The 21,920-nt window shown below is 42.4% G+C and overlaps 1 protein-coding gene and 1 long non-coding RNA gene across 5 annotated transcripts in view; one reads left to right on the forward strand and one right to left on the reverse strand.

The window, feature by feature from the left end:
* Positions 1 to 420: 420 nt before the first annotated feature.
* On the reverse strand, positions 421 to 7,157 carry LOC115342177. Its single transcript, XR_003923663.2, has 2 exons — positions 6,413 to 7,157; positions 421 to 4,408 (listed from the first exon to the last, which is right to left on the reverse strand). It is a non-coding gene; the product is annotated as an uncharacterized LOC115342177 (long non-coding RNA).
* A 273-nt stretch (positions 7,158 to 7,430) lies between these two features.
* Positions 7,431 to 21,920, forward strand: part of AASS (aminoadipate-semialdehyde synthase) — a 32,896-nt gene continuing 18,406 nt past the window's right edge. Inside the window, exons 1-14 of one of the 4 annotated variants that reach the window (XM_041123986.1) lie at positions 7,431 to 7,554; positions 10,034 to 10,254; positions 11,401 to 11,577; positions 12,233 to 12,317; positions 13,054 to 13,121; positions 13,235 to 13,381; positions 14,383 to 14,461; positions 14,554 to 14,681; positions 14,852 to 15,000; positions 16,197 to 16,319; positions 16,472 to 16,583; positions 17,114 to 17,173; positions 17,267 to 17,334; positions 21,241 to 21,362. In XM_041123986.1, the coding sequence (XP_040979920.1) occupies positions 10,042 to 10,254; positions 11,401 to 11,577; positions 12,233 to 12,317; positions 13,054 to 13,121; positions 13,235 to 13,381; positions 14,383 to 14,461; positions 14,554 to 14,681; positions 14,852 to 15,000; positions 16,197 to 16,319; positions 16,472 to 16,583; positions 17,114 to 17,173; positions 17,267 to 17,334; positions 21,241 to 21,362 (1,531 nt within the window). In that variant the 5' untranslated portion in view covers positions 7,431 to 7,554; positions 10,034 to 10,041. Of the gene's footprint in view, positions 7,555 to 8,585; positions 8,605 to 9,573; positions 10,255 to 11,400; positions 11,578 to 12,232; positions 12,318 to 13,053; positions 13,122 to 13,234; positions 13,382 to 14,382; positions 14,462 to 14,553; positions 14,682 to 14,851; positions 15,001 to 16,196; positions 16,320 to 16,471; positions 16,584 to 17,113; positions 17,174 to 17,266; positions 17,335 to 21,240; positions 21,363 to 21,920 lie in introns of those variants that run through there. The other 3 variants (XM_030015116.2, XM_030015115.2, XM_030015118.2) reach the window with 3 other exon arrangements.

Here is a 21,920-nt window from a genome sequence, read left to right on the forward strand (position 1 = left end):
CATGTTACGTTTAGAGAATCAGTTTTGACTTTAAACAACCATAGACAACCATAAAGAAATTTCTTTGTATAGGCCAAAATGCAGTTGCGCTTCTCATGCTACAGGGAAGCTGCAACTCCAAAACTGAGGGGAAGTGTCCAAGTGGCCTCTTCCCTTGCAGAGATGAAGGTAATCTCAATTACGTGTAATGGGTAATCTCAGTACGTTAAATTTTAACTGCTTTTGGTCTCACAGAAGAATTTTGATCAGAATATGGGAAAATCTGGTGGCAGCCGAATCCTCATCTCCATTTTCCAATAACATTATAGACTAGCTAAAATAAACCCAGTCATTTATATATGGTACAACCTTACATTTTGGTGGGCTGTCATGATAAACCATAACCGGTGAGATCCATTTATTACACAGGGACATATTGTATAAAGCAATTTGCACATTTTATTTATATAGCTCTGAGGTCAATACTAGCTTCACTACACACAGGCTGACAATTGAACTGTTTTTGTTTGTATGTATAATCAAACAGGTAAACTTTTTCTGCGCCTTGGTATTTTTCTTACTAGACAAAGGAAACAATGGAAGCATGATCATTCATGATATGCCTCTTTTCATTCATTTGCATCCTTGGTTGTTCTTTTTTAGTGCACCACAGAAATTAGGAATGCAAAAGACTCATTAGATTATGTCCTGATTTTTACCCATAGCTTCTGGTGATATAAGCATTTCCTTTCTAATTTAACCATAGTCCAGTTTACAGCTGAACCACTGAACAGAAGTGAAAACCAGATTTAAAGAGTAATTTCTGCATTTCAGTATGCACACAAATTGGGTCAAAGTAGAAGTGCCTTCGAAGAAATGTTTTGACTAATCTTTTCCAAAGATGTTTCAGAATTGCCTTATTATGACACCCAGAAATCACATGTCATTTGAAGGCTGACCCTTGGGTGTACTTTCACCCTGATGACACGCAGGAGCACACTGGGGACCTAGATTGGGACCGCTGGTTGTTATTCTTGGGTAAAATTTTGGTTACACCCTGTGCTTCAGGACCTGCTCCAACATGTACTTCTCAATGGAAGCTGCACCCCAGCATATTAAGGCAATAGTGTAACATGCATTTTTTTTTCATCAGCAATCGTGGCTTAAACAGACATCATCCTTCCCTCCTCCCATCCCTGTCCCACTTTGTTCCCGTGCCTGCACACACCTTCAGTTGTTTGAGCCTGCTGAGTTGTACTGGAGAATGAAAAGTATCCTCATTTAAAAAATAGCTTTTTTTTTCAGCCAGCTCACTTCTGTTTTACTACATGGCTACAGAGATAGTTGTGCCGGTCTAGAACCTGTCACTATACACGTTATATAATTCCTACTATTTTCATGGTTTTGTTGAAAGAACTTTTAAATCTCTGATTTTAAAGGCCCATAAAGAATCAAGAACTCTTGCAAAAAAACATTAGTCAAGTCCTGAACTTCTGTTCTTACACTGATCTGAATGTGAATCATGGGCTGAACCATAATTTTTCTGTCATTTTTCCCAGCTTTAAAATGTGAATAATACACATTCTCCTACTGCCAAATTGATAAAGACATTAGCACTAGATAAATGCAAAAAGCTGTTGGGTTTTGTTATGGTTTTTTAGAAGAAGGTCAGCCCTTTCTGACAGACACAAACTGCCGTTGGAGGAGCTACGGCAGGGACAACCATTATTTGCTGAAGGATCCTCAGAAGCAAGGTTGCACTTTTAATGCAGCTATGGCATAATTGCTTTAATGGACTCTTTAAGCACTAAACCCTGATTCTCTCAAAAGAAGGCCCCGGTTTTGATTTTATTCGCACTATGGATCCATACTTAGTGGTAGATTGTTATTGACTTGAAAGCCCTACTAGCGTGAACATCGGTAAGTCTAATTAATAGACTCAATGAAGATTCTTATGGAAGTATATTTCAGACAGATTATTTTAGCTGAGCTGCTGTGGTTTCTTGGAATGAACCTAGTACTTGTCTTCTAATGAGTCAATTCACTAATTTGGTATCTCAGGCTGTAATTTTCTGTCTTTAGGTTTATTTGCAGAGCAATTTTAAAATACTTATGTGGGGTCTTGGGAATGATGAGAATGACTTAAAAGGGCATCTCAATTTGATGCAGCAGTCTGAGTATGCACTGCAAATGCAAAGCTAGCAAGTTTTATGGTGAACATGGCCGTATATGATGCTACTGCGAATTCTAGTGTGTACAAATGTGAACAGATATACCCCGTGCCTCAGGTGTTACTAAAAGTAGAAGGTCTTTCTTTGGGGGTGCTGTAAGCCCTGAGAGATGGCAATTTCCCCTACTGGGCAATAGGAATGTAAATATATTCTCTACATGACTGTAGGGAACACAACACTGTGCTGTTCAGTGATGTCGAGTACTCTGCTGTGAGGTCAGTATTCACAGTGGCAGTCAACAGCCACTGCAGGTAGTGGCTTTTGAATAAAAGGTCATGTTTTTCAATAGCCTCATTCTGACTGAAAGCCTGAAAGCTTCTTGGAGCTTCTTGATCTCTGCAGTATAAAATCAGAATTAAACAAGAAACAGAGTTTGACAGGTAGATACACAGTCTGCAAAAATCTCTTTTTCCCCTGTTCATTTGAGACCTAGGGATAAACCCTAGCCCAGCAGAAGTTGGCATGAGTTTTTAATTTACTTCAATGGATTCAAGATTTATCCTTGATATTCTAAGAATAAAATCTATGAAGTCCACCTCTCTTTAGGTGCTCTGGGAGTTTATTGTTACCGTAATGGAAGTCAGCACTCCCCCCACAGAGCTGGGTAAAAAGCGTTCCAGCTGGGTAAGAATTAGACCTTATAATCAGGGATTGTCAGACAGGTGGAATCACAGTCCACCCCAAACAGGAGCTATTTGTTACAGAAAACAGCTCCAATTCCATACTAGCATGTTTTGTAAAACCTCAATTCCAGATTTGTTTTATTCTTTTTAAGCAATTCTGCCTTCCCTGTCTGGAACACAGTACAGTGCAGGTGGGATTCATCTGACCTGGCTTTATACTGTCACAGCATGAGCCCACACTCATTACTTAGGCTGCCTTTTTCTCTATGCAGCACAATAGGCACTTTCAGAGTGCAGTTCACCTGGTCTGTTTTAGATGCAGGAAGAGACTTAAATGGTGCTGATAAAATTCTCAACTTCCCTTCAGAAAGATGGCAAATCTGTAGCAGAAACCAACTCTCCGATAGGCATTTTGGCGGAGTATCTCATTCACGTCCTTACTTGCTCTGCTCCTCCTACTTGCACTTATGCTGGATACAGCCAGAGACACCAAGTATCTCTCTGTGAATAGAGATGGATGGATCATTGGTTAGCTGACTGTTTTGGCCCAGCCTGGAACTTCATTTCCCTAGAAGAACATTCTAACAGAATCAGTAAACTAAAATGTATAAACCCCAATAATTTCAAACTATAGAAAGAATACCTCGACCCCAAGTGAAGTGGCATATATAGATTTTTAGCTAAAAGTTAAGTCTCTTTTATATATACATGAAGGAACCTCAAAATAAAAAGTTCTTTCAAACAGAAATGTTTTGAAAGTGAAATGCTTTGATGTTAAAAAAAGGTTTTACCCACTGTTTTTTAAAATCCAGTTCTGTGTCTGCAGAGCTGACTGGACCTTCATTCCTGCTTATATCCAAGCAACACTCTCAAATTAGGAATCAACCTCCCCTTCTCATCTACAGGAGCGAATCCAGCAGGTGTCTAGACCATATCATGGCCCCCAGAAAGGACAGTGGAAACTTATAAAAAGTTTTTCATTCCCATCACACTAGTTAGGGCATTCAGTGGTGACTCAGATATAAGACCCTTCAGTTATAAGTAGTCATTTACACAGAGTATCTGCCAAGGTAAAAAGCTGAAAGAGGCTCACCTTAGAAACCCCAATTTTCTAGTTGCTTATGCTACAGACACATGCTTTGAACTCTATGTTTTGAATGACACTGCAACTTTGAAAATAGCCCTCAGCTTTCTAGTAGAGGGCTCTAAGCATTTGGCTAGTGGCCAAACTGGAGCATGCGAGACAAGGGAGTGTTATCTGTGTAACATTTCCATTGGAAAGCCAGACATGGCCTGGCAAAGGTGCCAGACTCCTGGGGAGAGTTCACAGCTGACAGCTCTTGGCAAAAGAAGTCAGCTCCTTTCTGAGCAGCATTAGGTTCAGGCACAGTGCCGTCTCCTGGGATGCTCCGCTGTGTTGCCAGGATGGCTCCCGCTCAGTTTCTGTAAATACCTTTCTCCACGCATTTCCTTGTAGTGTAAAGGCTGAGCTCCCAGCTCAGGCCTGGGAACTCCAGTGCAAAACAGAGCATGTTGGGGGTTTCAGCCTTCATTTCTCTGGGTCCAGATTCCTGTCTGCAAAATTTGGAACAAGTGAGTGCTGAGACATAATTCGACACTAAACCTATAAGAAACTATTGTAGACAGTCTTGAGATAACATCTTATTCAAAGAAAGACCTTCCAAAAAAATTGAAAACTTGGAAAATAATTATAAATGCCCTCCTTCAAGTAGATTTGCTGAGGTCTACTTACTGCAATAAATTCATCATGGTTTGGTTCCCAATTCATTCAACAAACAAAGCAGCTCCTAAAATACTTTCATTAATTTAATCAAAGACAGGCTGTGCAAGAGTCACAAATTTTGGCAAAAAAAATTGGCAAATTTTATCAATAAAACAGGAAAAAAAGATACAATTTCTAGAAGGCATGGATATATTTATGCTCTACACATGTAAGTTATAGAACTATATGTGCTGTATTAAGCCCACAAAGTGGAAATTAGACACTGGGGGCATATACACAATGCCCTTGTGCAACTGTGGGTAGTTAGGGTCTGGCGGCCGGAAGATGTCGCGCTGTACGGAAAGGTAGGGCCCCTCTCCAGGTAGCCAATAACGCTTAGTTTATGAGGTAAGCGGACGGAAGTGACATCATAAACCCAAGCTATATAATGCCGTGTCACTCACAAATAAACGCCATTTGCCGTCCACCACATTGGTGTCCGTGAGCTGATGGCCCGAGCGGCCTGGGGTTGGTCGCCCTGCCGTTCCTGAATCAGGTCGCCACGCCAACGAAAGGCAACATGCAACAGCAGTATTTCCTGAAGTCTTTGGGGCCAAGCAAAAAGCTTGTCGTGCCTCACAGTTTCTTGGGCCCAAAGGGAACATAAGGCTCTTCATGTCTCTTACTGCTTGACAGACAGATCTATCCCAATCCTTTTGGGTCCTCAATATTCAGATGAAACTGATTCATACATTTTAATAATGTTATATGTAGGAGCTGGTTTTGGAGCCTTAGCTTCCTGCCCAAGCTGATCTCTGCAGGGTGGTTGAGAGGTATGGTTTCCTCCTCTGACCCCAAGCAAGGGGGCAGTTTGCAATCCATGGTACGTTCGCAGACTGTATCTCGACAATCTGTCTTCTGATCCAGAAAGTCTTTGTTGTTGTTGTTGTTGTTATAGCTTTTTAATTTACTTCTATTTAGTTGGAAACCAAGAGCAGTTACCGCCCTTGTTCTCATGGCAGAAGGATTCCCAAATCCAGTGCTCTTCAAGTCCTTCTAGCCAGCTCTCCCCTACCACTTCTTCCCACCTATGGACCCAGCCCCTATCTACTGCAATGGACCTCATCCCAAGAAGAGCAGAAGGATGGACAGGAGCTTCTGCAGGGCTGGGTGTGCTGTAGACCTCATACCTCAGAGAGACAGGGAAAAGAAAGGTCCAGGCATTAGTTGGCAGAGGTAACTTTCTTCTCCAGCAAAGAAAGGAAAGGGATGAAAATCCTGCAGGAAGATGAGGCAGACTGTAGAAGGTTCTGGACATGGAGATTCGGCAGGGAAGAGTGGGAGTTAGTGAGCGGAGAGAAAGACTTTGTACTCATACAGTATCCCTAAACATCCCTGATTCTGTTTGCTCTGCTGAGGCCTTAAACCCTCAAAACCTCTGCTGATCCATTCCAGGTCTCACTCCCTGATGTTCACTTCCAGTCTCTGAAAGGATACAACACAGATCTTCCCCTTCAGTCCTTACCTCCTTTCACCCCCAAAATCTCTGCTGATCCGTTCTGGGTCTCACTCCCTAATGCTCACCTCCCCATATAATTTGTATTACAGTAGCAAACCTGAAGTGCAGGTCAAGCCTTGCTGCTGTTTTCCAGCTCTCCTGTCCTGCCCTGGTGAATTAGGAAAATGCTTGGATCTAAACCAAGGAACTGAAGCCACAGGTTATCATTGTCAGTCGAATGCTGCCTTCAGAAGCAGGAGGAGGAGAGGGAAAAGTTAAGGGTCATATCATGAAAAAAGGGCATGTTTTAAAGAAAAGTAAGAAAACTATAAGGAGAAAGTAATCTATGAAGAGGTACCTCTAAAGCCATGTAGCGGCTGTACTGTCAAAATTTAACTCTCTTCAGAAGAGGTCAAGTAGTAGTAGCTAGTACAGGTGAAGCAGGCTGCGCCACGGCTCCAACTTCTCCCTCATCACAGCGAGACCTTGCTGTGGCAAAGTGGGATGAGGACAAATTTTCCTCGGGCCCTTTAGTCCTTGTGGCTTCTGCTGAGTGCAGTCATGATGCTTCATGTTCTCACACTCTGTAGCCGTGTCCTCACACCCGCTAACAGAGACTGGTAACAGCAACGACCTCCATCCTTTGGAGACTCGCGGAGGTGTACTTTCCACAGCGCGCAGCCTGCCTTTCTCTGACAGGAAAGCTCTTCTTCACCCCACAAACCCCGTGCGTGACGCTGGCTTGGCTTTGGTTTCACACGCCTCATAATTTTCACGATTTACGGCTACGGCATCGCGTTATTATTTGCGATGAGCCAACTTAGCAGTTGAGGCCCATCATAAAGGACCCAGTTCAAGGACTGAGCTCCAGCTGAAGATCGGCAACACCACACGTAGGAAATCGCGTACCGGTTCGATCTGTCGGACGAGATAGCCTCCGCCGTTTCCCGTACCGTGTCAAAGACACCCGAAAGGAACGACGTGACAGAACGTACGCCCACCGTTCGCGCCGATGAGCAGCAGCGAAACGGACCGCGGGGAGGGCAGGGCTGTGACGGGTCAGCCGCGGCCTCTGCTCGGCCTCGCCCCGGCCCCGGCCCCGGCCCCGGCCACGGGGCGGGGGGGCGGCGAGGGGGAGATGGGGGGGCCGGCCGGACGGGGGGGGGGGGGGGGAATTGTGCCGGTGCGGGGGGGAGGGGCCGTGGGGGGCGGGGCTCCCCCGCGGCGCAGGCGCTAGAGGGGCCGCGCGCCCGCCGGGCCGGCCACCGGGGGAGGGGGGGGCGGCCGCGGGGCCTTCCAGGAACCGGGGGCGGTGAGGGGGGCGTGCCGGCGGGCGCCGTGACGCCGCGGCCAGGGCCCCTCGCCATTGGCGGGCAGCGAAGGGCGTAGCCGGAGGGCGGCTGGCGGTTGGCTGCCGCCCCGGGCGTCGGCGGCGCGCCGGACGTTGGCCGCAGGAGGGAGCCGAGCCGAGCGGCCGCGCTGTGCCGCGCTCGCCCTGAGGTAGGTACGGCGCTGCCCGCCGCCCCGCCGGGCCACCCGGCGGCGGTGCCCGGCGCTCCCCGCGGCGGGGCAGCGAGCGCGGCCTGCCGCCCTCCGCGCGGGCAGCGCTGCCGGCAGGGCGGCCGCTCCGCCCCGGCCTCCCGCCGCCGGCGCCGCCCGGTCGCGGCGCTTCTGCCCCTGCCCGCCCGCGGCTCCCTGCCTCTCTCAGTGGGGTCGGTTTTTTTTCCCCCTTCCGCGCGTCGCCTCCCCTCGTTCGGAGGGGGCGAAACGCGCGGGCAGCGCCGGGTTTAGCTGGGTCTGAGGCGGAGGCACAAGTTGCCCGCGCGAGTGTATTCAGCTCGGTCCAGAAACAGGGCCGTATTCAAATTGTGCGCTGTAATCATATGCGTTGCTGCTGGTTTTGGTGTGTTTGTTTCTTTGTTTTGCCTTCGCTGTATTGCTGAGCGGCTGCTCGGTGCCAGCCAAAGTTGTGCGGAAGAGCCCCCGCAGCCCCGGTGCCGAGGAGCCGGCGCTGCTCGGCTCCCCGGGTCAGCCGGCCCGCTGAGGGGGCCAGGGAGGGCTCACCAGCTCTGCAGGCTTTGAATTGTAAAGACACTTTCACCTTTACAGCGGGATGTCGGTATCTCTGCGGCTAAGCCCGAGCGTACACAGGGAGGCATGCGTGTGAACTTCTGGCCTGCCAGAGGTCACGCAGAGTGTTTGCTTACTGCCCTGGTTCCCCCTCCCAGGCTGCAAGTGCAGGGCAGCTCGCTCCCTCTTGAAAAAGGCATTTTTCTTCTTGTAGGACTCCTCTGTGTGAGGGAAATTTGCTCTGCTGCAGGCTTGGGTATGAGGTACATTGGTATGGACTGCTCTCATCCTTATATTTTAGTGTGCAGTAACAGTGACACTGTGTGACAAGACTTCCTCTGTTTTCGGGAGGTACCGACATGCTCTCACAAGTCTTACGAGGAGCAGCTGAGGGAACTGGGGCTGTTTAGCCTGGAGAAAAGGAGGCTGAGGGGAGACCTTATCGCTCTCTACAACTACCTGAAAGGAGGCTGTAGTGAGGTGGGTGCTGGTCTCTTCTGCCAGGTGGCTGGAGATAGGACAAGAGGAAATGGCCTCAAGTTGAGGCAAGGGAGATTTAGGTTAGATATTAGGAAAAATTTCTTTACTGAGAGGGTTGTTAAACATTGGAGTGGGCTACCCAGGGAAGTGGTTGAGTCACCATCCCTGGAGATATTAAAAAAGCGAGTGGGCAGGGTGCTTAAGGACATGGTTTAGTGGGCATGGTTGATGGCTGGACTCGATCTTGAAGGTCTTTTCCAACCTAAATGATTCTATGATTCTATGATCCTCTTAGTGTGCTGAAGAGCAGTGTCATAAAGTAGCTCCAACTTCTGTACAGTAACTTCTGTTGGTGGACAAATCTAGCAACGGTAGTAAGACCACACTAGGAGCTAATGTAGAGGACTGTGTCCTTCTGTTCATGCCTTCCTTCGTGTGCTAGTTTTTCTGTTTAAGCAAGCCTGGAATTAAACAGGACCTCTTAAGGCTTTAGGTGTGTAGAGACTTTACAAGATTGAGGCATGAGTACAAACAAGATTTCCCAAGTGATGCGGATACAGAGATTCATGTAATTATCAGTTAAAATTGCTTTGGAACCAAGGTTCACATCTTTGAAGCCTCTGTCTTTGAGAGCCACATCTTTTAGTCACATAAATATGTGAAGTCCTTAGGCTCCTAGGTATTTGGTGCTGGACCTGTGCAGAGCCCTTGCCATTCACAGCAGAGCTAAGCAGTGGCATATATGCTTCACTGGGAGTGAAGACAAGGAGAGAGAAAATAAAGGGATAATCCTCTGCAGTGGCAATCTGTCCTAATGAAGCTTTTCCACTTTGCATAAAATTTTTATTAGGAAGAAAACCTGTCGCTCCTGGCCACATATATGCTGATTGCTAAGCAGTAGTTAAGGTCTTGTCCTTACCTTCCATTTTCAGCTTGTGTAAGAATTAGTTATGTAAAAATACTTAGCATTGGTTTTACATATTGGGCTTTCTCTTTTAATCAACTGCTTGCATTACAGCCTGTGTTCTACTTTCTGTGTGTTTTACTTCTTACTGTTCTTGTGCAAGCTTTGATAAGTGCTTGGTCTTTGCATGTTTGTGCTGGCAAATGAATTTAATTGGTATCTTTAAGTTTCCAGCATTCTTTTTAAGCTATCTAATTAAACACTTGGTACATTGAACACATTAAAAGCCTTCTTTTACAGTAGTACAAACAATTTGTTTCTGCAACGACACCCCACAAACTGAGATGCAACAAAGTACGCTGAAAGTAAATTCATGTCTCACAAAAGTAGGGTTTAACTAGAGTATAAAGTTTCTGGTTTGTGTTTTACAGCAGATGTTAAAGGAGACCAGAACTTTTGCACAAAAAATGTTCGAAGCATATGTATACATGTATTATTTTACTACTTTGTCTTTGCTGCCATCAGGCTTTACCATGCTCCGAGCCTTTAGTCACACAAATGGTAGGTGTGCGTTCCATCATGCTAAGTGTTGGTATCATCGTAAGTCTGTGCTGGCAATCAGGAGAGAAGATGTTAATGCATGGGAAAGAAGAGCACCCCTGGCACCAAAGCATGTTAAGGAATTGACGCAGATGGGATACAAGGTCTTGGTGCAGCCGTCAAACCGGAGAGCCATCCATGAAAAGGTAAGGTCCCATTTTGAGTTAGATAAGCAAAACCATAGTTCAGTTATTAACTATAGTACAGGAAAAATCATATTCAAAGGATATACATGAGAAAACGTATTATTAATTTTGTTGTTAAGTGAGGAGTCATTGTGTCCTAGTGGAGAGAAAAAGGAGTAGTTTGTTTAGACTTTTAATGTAATGTTGGCACACTGGTGGGTTTTTGGAGTTGTTTTTATTGATTTCTTGCCCTTGCATCCATCTCTGAAGAAGTTGTCGGTGCTTTTGAAGTAGAAACTTGGGAATTCATTTAACATTGGTGGTTTTGTCTGCTGTTTGTATGGAGGCAACACTCTGAAAAATAAGCATATTTAAAAAAAAAAAAGAGGAAGGAGGAATCTGGTGAATCCCATTCCTGCTCATGTAAAATGAGGAGAGAGGGTTTTTTTTTCTTTAATGCTGTGACCTTCAGGAGTGAGAGCTTTTACAGTTCTTGTAGCAGCAGTAGTACTCTACTGTAAGGTATGTGAGCCAACAGACAAAAATTGAAACATAAGTAGGGAGTTAGTGATCACTTGCACATATCACCTTTTAATTAAGGCACAGTACTGGTTTTCACCAAAGCACAGATCACATTAGGTACACAACTATGATATTGAAAGCTGGAATTTTAATATGTTTTTGAGATAAGGGAGAACAAAAATAAATTTTGATATGGAAAAACATTCTTTTAGAAGTTGCTCTTCAGCTTGGACTTAGTCTTATACAATTTTATAAAATCACATGTCATCAGTCTTCAGATTAATTTGTCAGATTTCTCTAAACTTATTTCCAAGTATTTCAACACATTACAAAAGATTGTTCATAATTGCAATACTATAAGATACTTTAAATGTAGTAAATATCCTTTTTGTAGTCTGTGAATTTAAGATGAAGGATTTTACTAATGTAATTATGTTTTGGCCTTGTATAATAGGATATTAGCATGGAAATTCAGTTTGATATTTGATACCCCTTTTGATGAAGAGGTTTATGAACATATGACATGCAGTAACTTGTTTCTGCTTTGTAGAATTATCTATTTGAGGTCTGTTCTAGTTGCTTCTGTGCTGAGATCTGAGTATGAAAAAGACTAGAAAAATTTACTTTGATTTTTCTCTTTCATAGGATTATGTCAAAGCGGGTGGCATTATTCAAGAAGATATTTCCGAGGCTTCTCTGATACTAGGTGTGAAGAGACCTCCAGAGGACAAATTAATCCCTAAAAAGAACTATGCCTTCTTCTCTCACACTATTAAAGCCCAAGAGGCAAACATGCCCCTTTTGGATGAGATTCTAAGACAGGTAAATTGTGTCATAGCGAAGACAGTTGGCTGTTAGCATGGGGTGGAAACTGAACCTAATGCTGAAGTGTGATCGAAAGCTTGCTGCCTAGTGTGGTTACTTTCAGCATACATATTTGTAGAGAGCTAATGAGGACTGTTTTCAGTATCCTTTCCTGGAGCTGAGTATTTCTTGCTCAGAGGATCTCATGCTTGCAGCGCTACTCTGTTTATGTGCGTGAGGCAGATGAGTTGCAAGTATCGTGTGCTAAAAGGAGGTTCATGCTGTGTGAGCACGAAGGCTTGTTGGAAAGTTATTAAGCTGGAGTGCGTGTTGGTCGTTAGAGAGGGAGGCAGCCAGTTCACTCAGAAAGAGCAGCCTCTTGGCAGAGGATGTGAATGGGTCTGCAGCAGCTGGAGTGGCCCATTGGGGAGCTCTGTGCCAAGAGTGCACGGGCAGTGCAAAGACTCTTTGAAACAAGAATTCAATGCAACCTTTAGTTTTTTATTTTTATACTTACATCTTGTTATGAATTACTTGCCTTTCTCATATATGCCCATCAGCCTCTATCATGAAGGATGACAAAAGCATATGAAAAGGTAGTTCCTAGGAGAGCAACGTGCCACTGACTGCATTCACTGAAAATTTTAATACTCAGTTTGCTATGTATTTTCAGGAAATTCGACTGATTGACTATGAAAAAATGGTTGATCATAAAGGAATGCGAGTTGTGGCCTTTGGAAAGTGGGCTGGTGTAGCAGGTATAGTGCATAAAGTAAAGGCAGGCTTGCAACAAGTAACTTCTTGTAATACTTCTGGTTGTCTACGTTTCCTGAAAGTTGAGGCTTGCAATGCGTTTTTAACTGCATTTTTAACTCTTGCTTTTAAGAGCTTTTTTCCATTCTGTTTTGTGCTCCCTACTTTTGATGAGACTACACATCAAATAGTCCTGTGGATTCCTGACAAATCTACTATTTTATGTTGTCTTGAAGTCCCATTTGTCTATTCAACTAATGTGAGGCAGACTAAATATCAAGTGATCAACTGAATAGGCTTTTGAAAGAAATGGCTGCTGTCAGTCCTGCGAGTTTGAACAACATCTGTTTGTCACTGTTCTACATTTACACTGATTTTTGTGAGGCATGGTTCTCATTCCTTTCTACTGAACTTCAACTCTCTTTCATCAGGAGACTCTCTTTATTATCTCCTTCTTTGGAATCTGGTGATGTGGATGCATCTCATAAAAGGATAGCCAAGTATTAAATAGTGCTGAAATGCATAATGTGGGCCAAGAGCAGGTTTAAGGTCATGGCCTGCTACTGAATTTCTCCTTCCCTGGTTTTATGTAGACTTTCCTTAGAAGTAAAGTATTAATATTAGAACACAGGCAAAAATATCCAGGATGATTTTAGACTTCAGCCAGTCTCTGCGGTTTCTAACTGCATATTCATAATTAACACTGATGGTCTGATTTTTCTTTTTTTGTTTTAACAATAGGAATGATCAACATTCTGCATGGATTGGGATTGCGATTTTTAGCCCTGGGACATCACACTCCCTTCATGGTAAGAGTATATGTGTATGTATTTTTCTTTAGCAAAATGACATTCGAGCATCTGCTAATTATCTGTATTTGAATATGGAAAATATCTTGATGGTTCTGTGCCTTTGATTGCAGCACATTGGGATGGCGCATAACTACAGGAATAGCAGTCAGGCTGTGCAGGCAGTACGGGATGCCGGGTATGAAATTTCACTGGGATTGATGCCAAAGTCAGTTGGGCCCTTAACATTTGTGTTTACAGGCACTGGTAACGTTTCTAAGGTAAGAATTCTGTCCTCAAGATGAAATGCTATATTATTTTTAATAGAACTTCTTGGCATATGATGCGTATCAGGTTAAATGGGTTGATGGGTTAATTTTGTTTGCTTAGACTTCAGGTTTTCCTTTCCCAGTAAGAATTTTTAAGTACCCTAAACTAATGCCTTTAAGGTGAGATCATGCCTGATAAGGCTGACCATGCTAATTTCTTATCATGAAAAATGGGTTAAGTCTTACTGCTCCTCTCTCCTTTCCCACCTGCATGATTTTTGTCTCCCGCTCTCCCCTCTGTTGACTCTAGGCTCACAAGGTATGTTGAATCACCCCATTAAAGTGTGGGGGGAGAGAATTATTTTTTGTAATACTTGCTGAGTTTTTATATCTGTTTTTATAGCATTGACTTAGCTTATAAGTGCTGGACTTCTGAGCTATTTTCTGTGACATAGAGCAAAGGCATACCCCTGGTTTTGGCAACAAAGATCAGTTAACTAGGCTCCAGCTATAAAGTGAAATTACTGCCTATGCGAGTGTGTGCTTTCTGGACGAAAGGATGGCATGTCTGAAAGGCCTGTGTTGTATGATCACAGCTTGTTGGGAAAGTCATCTTGAAGTTCTTTGACTTTAGAACAGCCTGGTTGGTGAGGAGTGGCTACAGGGGCCTTCCCTAAAGAGAAACCGCTGCTCAGACTGGCAGCAAAACCATCTATTGTGGCTGAGTTGAGGCCTCCCAGCTCTGCCATTAGAAATATAAACCAGGCATTGGATTGTGGGTCAGGCATACTGCAGTAATGGGGAATGATGTAAATTCCTTGTAAGTAGAGCCCAGGCAGCTTTGTTTCGGGTAAGCGGGGGCATGTGTGAAACAGCTTGTACATCTCTGAAGATGTTCTCTGGCAGGACTGTCAAGTTGTGCATGGCTTTTTTTACATTTGTTTTCACACACCAAATGAGCAGTGTTACTCTATCTTCTCTGCTCATTCTGAATCCTACTTCATGGTTTACAGGGTGCTCAAGAAATGTTCAATGCCCTCCCATGTGAGTTTGTGGAACCACATGAGTTAAAGGAAGTTTCCAGATCTGGAGGTATGCTGTGACAATAAAGTGATTGAAAACACTGGAAGCCTTTTTGTCCAAGTATAACAGCTAATTTTATTTCTTTATTTTTTTAACCTCAGACCTCAGAAAAGTCTATGGGACAGTGTTAAGTCGTCACCATCATCTTGTAAGGAAATGTGATGGACTATATGATCCAGTGGACTATGATAAACATCCAGAACTTTACACTTCTCGCTTTAACACTGATGTGAGCGTCTCTTCTGTTCTTTTATGGAAGGTTTTCCACAGAGCGTTGGTAGTTACTACACCTTTGCATATCCACTGATTGAGAGCATTCATTTAAAACACTTGACCAGGTGCTTTCAACTTCTTAAAGTACTAGACGAGAACATCAGGCATCTGTAACTTTCTTTGCAGGTTGCACCTTACACAACTTGTTTAATTAATGGCATATACTGGGAACAACATACTCCTCGCTTGTTGAGTCGACAGGATGCTCAGAAGCTGCTGGTGCCAGTTAGGTCTGCTGCTGGTGCAACGGGGGGCTGTCCTGAGTTACCACACAAGTAAGACACTTCAGTTCACTTGTAACAATTCTGTAGCGCCATGATTAAGTCATAATGTTAGGCAGTTTCACAGCAGTATCTACCAAATTATTCTGTTTCTTACGTCCTCCTTGCGTGTTGCATAATGCCCCATTGATTCTGCTTTTGTTCTTCTGTGCTTTGCAGTCTTGTTTCTACAGTTTAGAGTTTTTGAAAACATCACAGTACAAATGATTGACAGGTATCAGCTGTCTTTCTGCAAAGGTAGTTCTGCCATTGATCCTTGTGCAGCATCCAATACAAACAGTGCGACATCTGGGAAGCGTACCTACTGCACCATTATTGCTAGAAGTCTCTATGCCTGGGCAGAGCTTGTTGGCCAAGTTCTTCCTACCCCGTCATTTGGCTTCTGCAAGTTCAGTAACTGTTCCTTAACACCTCTGATTTCCACAGCAGGTAGCAGAAAAGCTTCATAACCCTGAATAGCTTTAAGGATGTAACATGGGGTACAAATCCAGGGTTAGTCTCCATTCAGCATGGGTGGGAGCCACCCTTTCTCTAATAGTCCTGTGTAATAGTTCTCCAGGAGACTGGTCTGGCAATGGGTTTGGGGAAGATGTGGCAACGTATCCTGGTGAGGAAGCAGGTCTTTGTCTCTTCTCTGCTCACTCTTGGCACCTTTCTTTCTCTCACATGACAAATAAAGAATTTAAGTGTTAACCTTGAGTGGAACCAGAGATTGTGAGTTAGGCTAATGAATGCTCCACATGCCCCAGCTATCTGTGAACTTAAAGGAGGCAGCCACTTCTTTAGGTTTCCCTTTATGCTGATGAAGTTATTCTAGTGCAGGACTGCCCATTGACAGCTCAGGGGAATTGGTAGATGGATAATGAATGGGAGGTGTTGGCAGCACATGGGTTACAGAGAAAAAATGATGAATGAGTGGATTCTCCTGGTCTTTGAGAAGTTACACATGAAATATGGATCCTGTTGATGAGAATGGAAATTTTATGACTACAGTAGGACCAGATTTCCGTTATGTTTCTCAATGTCATTGTTTGTGTTGTGTTGACTTCTAAATTGGTTAAGATGAATGAAACTACAAGTCTGATAGATCTTATGTTTATTTCCTGTTCACTTGCGATCTTTTATATCTACGTTTCTTAGGAATTTGGATAATGCTCTATTCCTTTGTCTTTTTTGTTTAATGGCTTTAGACTTCTGGCAATATGTGACATTTCAGCAGACACTGGAGGATCTATAGAATTTATGACGGAGTGTACAACAATTGATAGTCCATTTTGTATGTATGATGCTGACCAGCATATTATTCATGACAGGTGGGAGAAGCTTTAATTTTTATTGCTTTCCTCTGTAATTTGTACAGTGAAACATTATATTGAAAAATCATGTGTTTAAAACACTTCTGAAAGGTGGTACTTTTCAGGTACCAAGGAGAAGGAGTTTAGAAGAGCTGTGTTCTCTCTTTCAGTGTTGAAGGCTCTGGGATTCTGATGTGTTCCATTGACAATCTGCCAGCACAGCTTCCTATAGAAGCAACAGAGTACTTTGGCGATATGCTTTTCCCATATATTGAAGAGATGGTAAGGTCTTATGTGTCCAACACGAAGGTAAAAGACTCGGACTTTGGTCTGCTTGTCTATTGCTTTTCTGGTCTCCTGTATATGTTCAAAAGGAATCTGCTGTAGAACATAACTGACTTTGTACTTCAAAAAAAGAAAAAAAGCTTTCTAAGTCTTGAGGCAATACTTTCAAAAAGCAACATGTGAATGAGACATTAGTGACCTGGATGTCTTAGGGATTTGTCAAGAACACTTTCTGTGGGCAGGAAACAGGCTCTGGCAGGTAGTTCATTGCTCCTGAACCCTGCAGTAGATGTCTAAATCTGATTTTCTTGGGGCACTCAACAGTCACTCGCAATCAGACTGCTGTTTGAATTCCTGTATTTTCATAAAAGTCAAATGACACTGATCAGGGCCAGGAGAATTTCGGATCTACAAGATACTGGTATTGTTGCATGCATTTAAATGTTGCTTAAAATCTTGATGTTTTACTCTGAAAAAAATTATGGGAAATAAAATGACCTGATTTGAAATAACTTATATCTCCATAGCTGTTATCAGAAGGCTCAGAACCTCTTGAAAGCCAGAAGTACTCATCTGTTGTTCGAGATGTAAGTTTTGCAATTTGGCACTCTGCTTGTCTTCCTCTGCTTTAAAACATACAGGTATAAAAAACCCTCAAAATTTGTTTCATGTATTTCTAGGCAGTGATTGCATCCAATGGCTCACTGACAGCTAAGTATGAATATATCCAGAAATTGAGGGAGAGCAGGTAATGTATAGCTTCTTAAAATTCAGAATTTAAAAAAAAAACCAAACACTTGTCTGCATTCTATCTTCTGTTTTGCATTTATTTACTCTTGTGTTTTGGTGGAATATTGCTATATTGCACTGTGTCTAAATGTCTCCTAGCTTGATGATTTCCTTCTTTCTTCATGGACTTTGCCTGAATCATTAACATGTGTTGTTAGTAACTTATACTGAAGTTGAGAAAGTGGTCATTCTTCTCTTTCTTACATTATGAAGATCATTTTACCAGAGGCAGAAAACAGCCACATGCCAATATTATTCTGTTACTCCTTGCCCTTTTAAAATGGATATAACATACAGTCCTTTGAAAGGAATGGCTGAAAAGAAAAGGCTCTCTAATATACCTTGAATCTAGTTTCCCCTAGTATGGCTCAAGTGCTGTGCTGTATAGCATTGTTCTGTGACTGTATGTATTCAGGAGCCTCTGTGAGACTCTCAGACTTTTCATTATATTCCTGGAGCTACAGCTTTAGCTACCACTTCATCCATAACCTGTCTCAGTAGTTACCCGCCAGTGGTAACGTGAAAGAAGTAGCATTGAGTGGATTAAGCAAACAAAAGTATAAATAACCTGGATATCCATTCCCTTCCCCTTGCTCCCTATTATTAACAAACACCTATGTTTTACCTATGAAAAATGTTAATTTGACAACAAGTGGGTACCTCTGGCTTCATGTTCATAGTCAGTGCCAGCTGCACTGTGCATCATATAAAAGTTGAAATTGGTCTGACCACAAGCACTGCATGCCCTACGCGCTAAAAGCATAGTGTGTTGACTTTTGCATGCCAAGTGTCCTTTGGGAACTTTGGGAGTTCTGGTTATGAACTTGTGCATGATGAACTACAGGTGCATTTTCTACCCGTAGTAACATGCTGTTTGCCTCTCAAAGACTTCAGCTCACAGTGATTTTTTGTTGTGTGCTGTTTGGTAGACCACCTCAAGAGGCTGTCTCAGTAATAAATTTTCTTATTCCTCACACAGCATGATGATCTGGTTTTTTTTTTGCTTTCTTCATATTCGCTTGCATGGTCTTGTGTGAACTACTCTGAGAATCTGGAGACTTCATTCCCAAGGGTTTTTTTGTGGGTAGCTTTTTGATATTTCTGCAGACCTGTGTGTTGCCTGTGATGTTCAGTTGTTCATTGGTGTTGCTCACTTAGCTGTCAGAAAAGCAAGACCTGCTAACAATACCCTCCTTTACTTTGCAAACTTTGGAGATAATGCAAATGAAAGCAGGGATTTTACTGCTTAAGGTGTGATGGTTTAGCTGGAGATAGGCTCTTGTTTAGAGCCTGTAGGAATTATGTGGCTTGTGTTATTACTCTAACACAGTATTGTGCTGTGTCTAGTTTAGTTTCTGAGGGCTCTAGAATAATTGCTTATACCCTTTGGAAGTCCACGATCATTTCAGACAAGATAGCTGGACTGTATGAGCTGAACTGTCTTGGGTGCCATTAGAATGCAGGAGCACTTTGATTTACTGAATTTATCTCCATCTTTTCACCTTTACTTGCTTCATACCTGCGACCGGTTCCTCATCCACAACTGCAATGGCATATCCCATTAACAATGTGGACCTCTAAGTATTACTGTTATTTGTTCATCGATAAACATAACTGAATTATTTAAACTTGTATGTAGAGAATAGGCATAATCTGAAATGTTCTTTTCTGGGACTGTGTAGATTCTGTTCCCATTCTTGGTGAGTTATTTAGCAGCTCATGTCTGTGCCTGTCCTAGAGCAGACATGCTATGTTTGATCCAAGTGTGAGCTCATTCTAGACACTGGAGAAGTTTTTAATAAATAGGATAAGAAGTTTGATTGCAAAATACAGCTTGCTTTCATGTTGGAAGTCTTCCCTTCGTCAACACTGTTGCTCCAAGCTCCTGCATACCACTGCTGCTCCCTATAAGTAGAGGGTGGAGAAGAATTCTTTCTCTTCCCTTGCCCGTGAGGGTGTAGCTGTGGAAGAAGATGTTCTATTAGAATTGATAGTAGTAGGAGGAAGGTCCTTGGGTTTGTCATATGAAAGGATATGATGGGCTTAGGAGGCTTTCTGTGAATGGATTAAATCATGATTTAAATTTTTAAAAAAAATCAAATCTGTAAAACTTGGATGAAGGTCAAAATGCACAGTAATCTGTAGTAATAAATTGGATAGATTAGAGAGGTGATACATTGGTACATCCCATTCAGATTTAATGAATTGAAAAGAATGACTGTTAAAAATTTTAATCAAACCGGAAAGTGGGGGAAGGGAGGATGGAACATGTGGAATTTTGGAGAGTAATTCAAGCTTTACAAATACTCAGACACAGTTAGTAGGCTTGAATGTGCTTTAGACAGATGATACAGATACATCTGGTATTGATTTAACTCTTTTCACTTGGAGTAGTTTTTCAAAGCTATTGTTTGAGGCCTTGTTCCCCCAAATGTATGTGGGTACTTCATGCCATGCTTCAGGTCATGCAGTACCGCTTTTGTTGTCATGCTATTAGGTATTGCTCTGGCAGGCTCCAACACCATCCTTCATTATTATGGCCATTTTTGAACCAAAAAAACACAACCAAAAATTGACTTATGGATGCCATGTGGAGCCCCAAAAAGGTCTGAACCAAACATTATTTAGAAGGCATATGGTTAGTCCTCTTCTAAGGACAATAGGTTTAAGCAAAGTGGACATGAGCTTGTCAGGTAGAGGTCAGGAATCTCTCTGTGGCATAATCCACAATGCAGTATATGCCTTTGTAAACTCTAAGTAGATAAAGGGGAAATTGAGGAACTTGCTTATACACTTATGAAGTTTCCCATAAGTCTGTATCTTCAAAGGTCCTACCTATTTATTGAAATTTGTTTTCAGGATATGGGATAAGAAAAGCCAAACCTCAATCTCCATTAATTAGGTTAAACAACAGGGCAATGAACAGCTTCCTTTTCTTCAACAATAAAAAGCGCTTTAAGAAAATTTTTTTTATTTGTTAAATAGTTTTTATCTGCATAGTGATGATATGTTAGACATACAGTTTTACAGTCCTAATTTTACAACATAATGCAAATCTAAACTAAAAGGAAAAATAATTATAAACAACCAAAATGTGTTTTCCTACTATAATTTATACATTTATGAAAGCATATTTAGACAACTGCTGAACGTTATTCTGGTTGGCAAAAAGAAATGCAAAATCTGATGTGAATACATTTTATGTTGAAAGTCAACAGGAGAGCTACTTAAATTTATTTAGGAATGTAGTAGAAGCTTCATTGAAACACTCTGTGATGGTTTTCAAATCTGAGTTCTTGTCTGCAAACAGGATTTCTTAATTGGGCATTAGCTTTTATTTGACTTTTATTGACTATCATGTTCCTATGATGGCCTAATGTGAACCTAGTATAACTTCACTAAAATATGCTTTCACCAGCATGGTTTTGTAACTTCAACAGTTACCCGTGATGTAAAAGGAGGAAGGCAGAGCCTGGAATCCCTTTCTGACAGCCCAGCATCACATAGACGGCTTGGCAGTCCTCAAGTGATCAGGTTATAGTAATTTGGCCATTGGGAAAAATATAGTGACAACTGAGGAAAATTTTGTTGAAGATCCAGTAGCAGTTGTAGAAGCAGTGGCGATGTTGATGGATTTGATCATGTTTATGTTAGAGGAAAGAAACTAGAAGTTATGCGGCAGAAGAATGGAAGCAGTACTAGACAGTGGTTGCCCAGTCTTGGGTTAGATAGCCAGGAACTTGACTCGGTCTGAATAGAGCTTGTGGTTTGTAGACTTACTAAAACATATTTATTCTGTTAGCTTTAGCAGCTTACAGTTTCCTTCTTCTGTGTGGGTTTTAATTTTGCCTGTAACACCTCCTAGGGAAAACGCTCAGCTGCAGAAGATGGGTAATAAGAAGAAGGTTTTATTGCTTGGATCTGGCTATGTTTCTGGCCCTGTACTTGAATATCTCACTAGAGATTCCAGCGTTGACATCACAGTTGGTATGTAAGACTCTGCTTGTTTTCAATGGAAAAGTTATGTCTTATTTAAACCTGCTAGCATGGCAGAACCTTTCTCATAAGTGGGTCTGGTTCTGAGAACAGATAAAGAAAATTGGTGTTATTATGCATAGCAGAAAATGATTTTGTAGCTTTCTGAGCATTTGGAGTTTATATAATCGATTTGAAAATGACATAGCCACATTAAAAGTTTACTGTTTGCATGTATAACCTATAGGCAAGTTAGAAATATTTGTCCTTCTAACCTGCTTTGGGCTTGGGATTGGTTTTGTAGCTAGTCAGTCACTTTTGTTGGTGTTTGGCTGTGTTTTCAGACGCACATAAGAAGAAGATGAAATTGTTTTTATAGACATCTGTATGAGTGAAGCCTCTGCTGTTGTTATAACCAGTACTGTGATGGTAAACCGTTCAGACCCTGACCTTCCCATCAGCCCCACATGCCTGCTTGTTTGTTCCTCTGTTTTGGTTTTATCTGTAGCATATTTCAGGCTGAGCATCTCAGAAACACTTTTCTGTACCCTCGATGATGACTTTACCCTG

Source organism: Aquila chrysaetos, chromosome 5, assembly GCF_900496995.4.
Source record: "Aquila chrysaetos chrysaetos chromosome 5, bAquChr1.4, whole genome shotgun sequence".
NCBI classification, from domain to species: Eukaryota; Metazoa; Chordata; class Aves; order Accipitriformes; family Accipitridae; genus Aquila; species Aquila chrysaetos.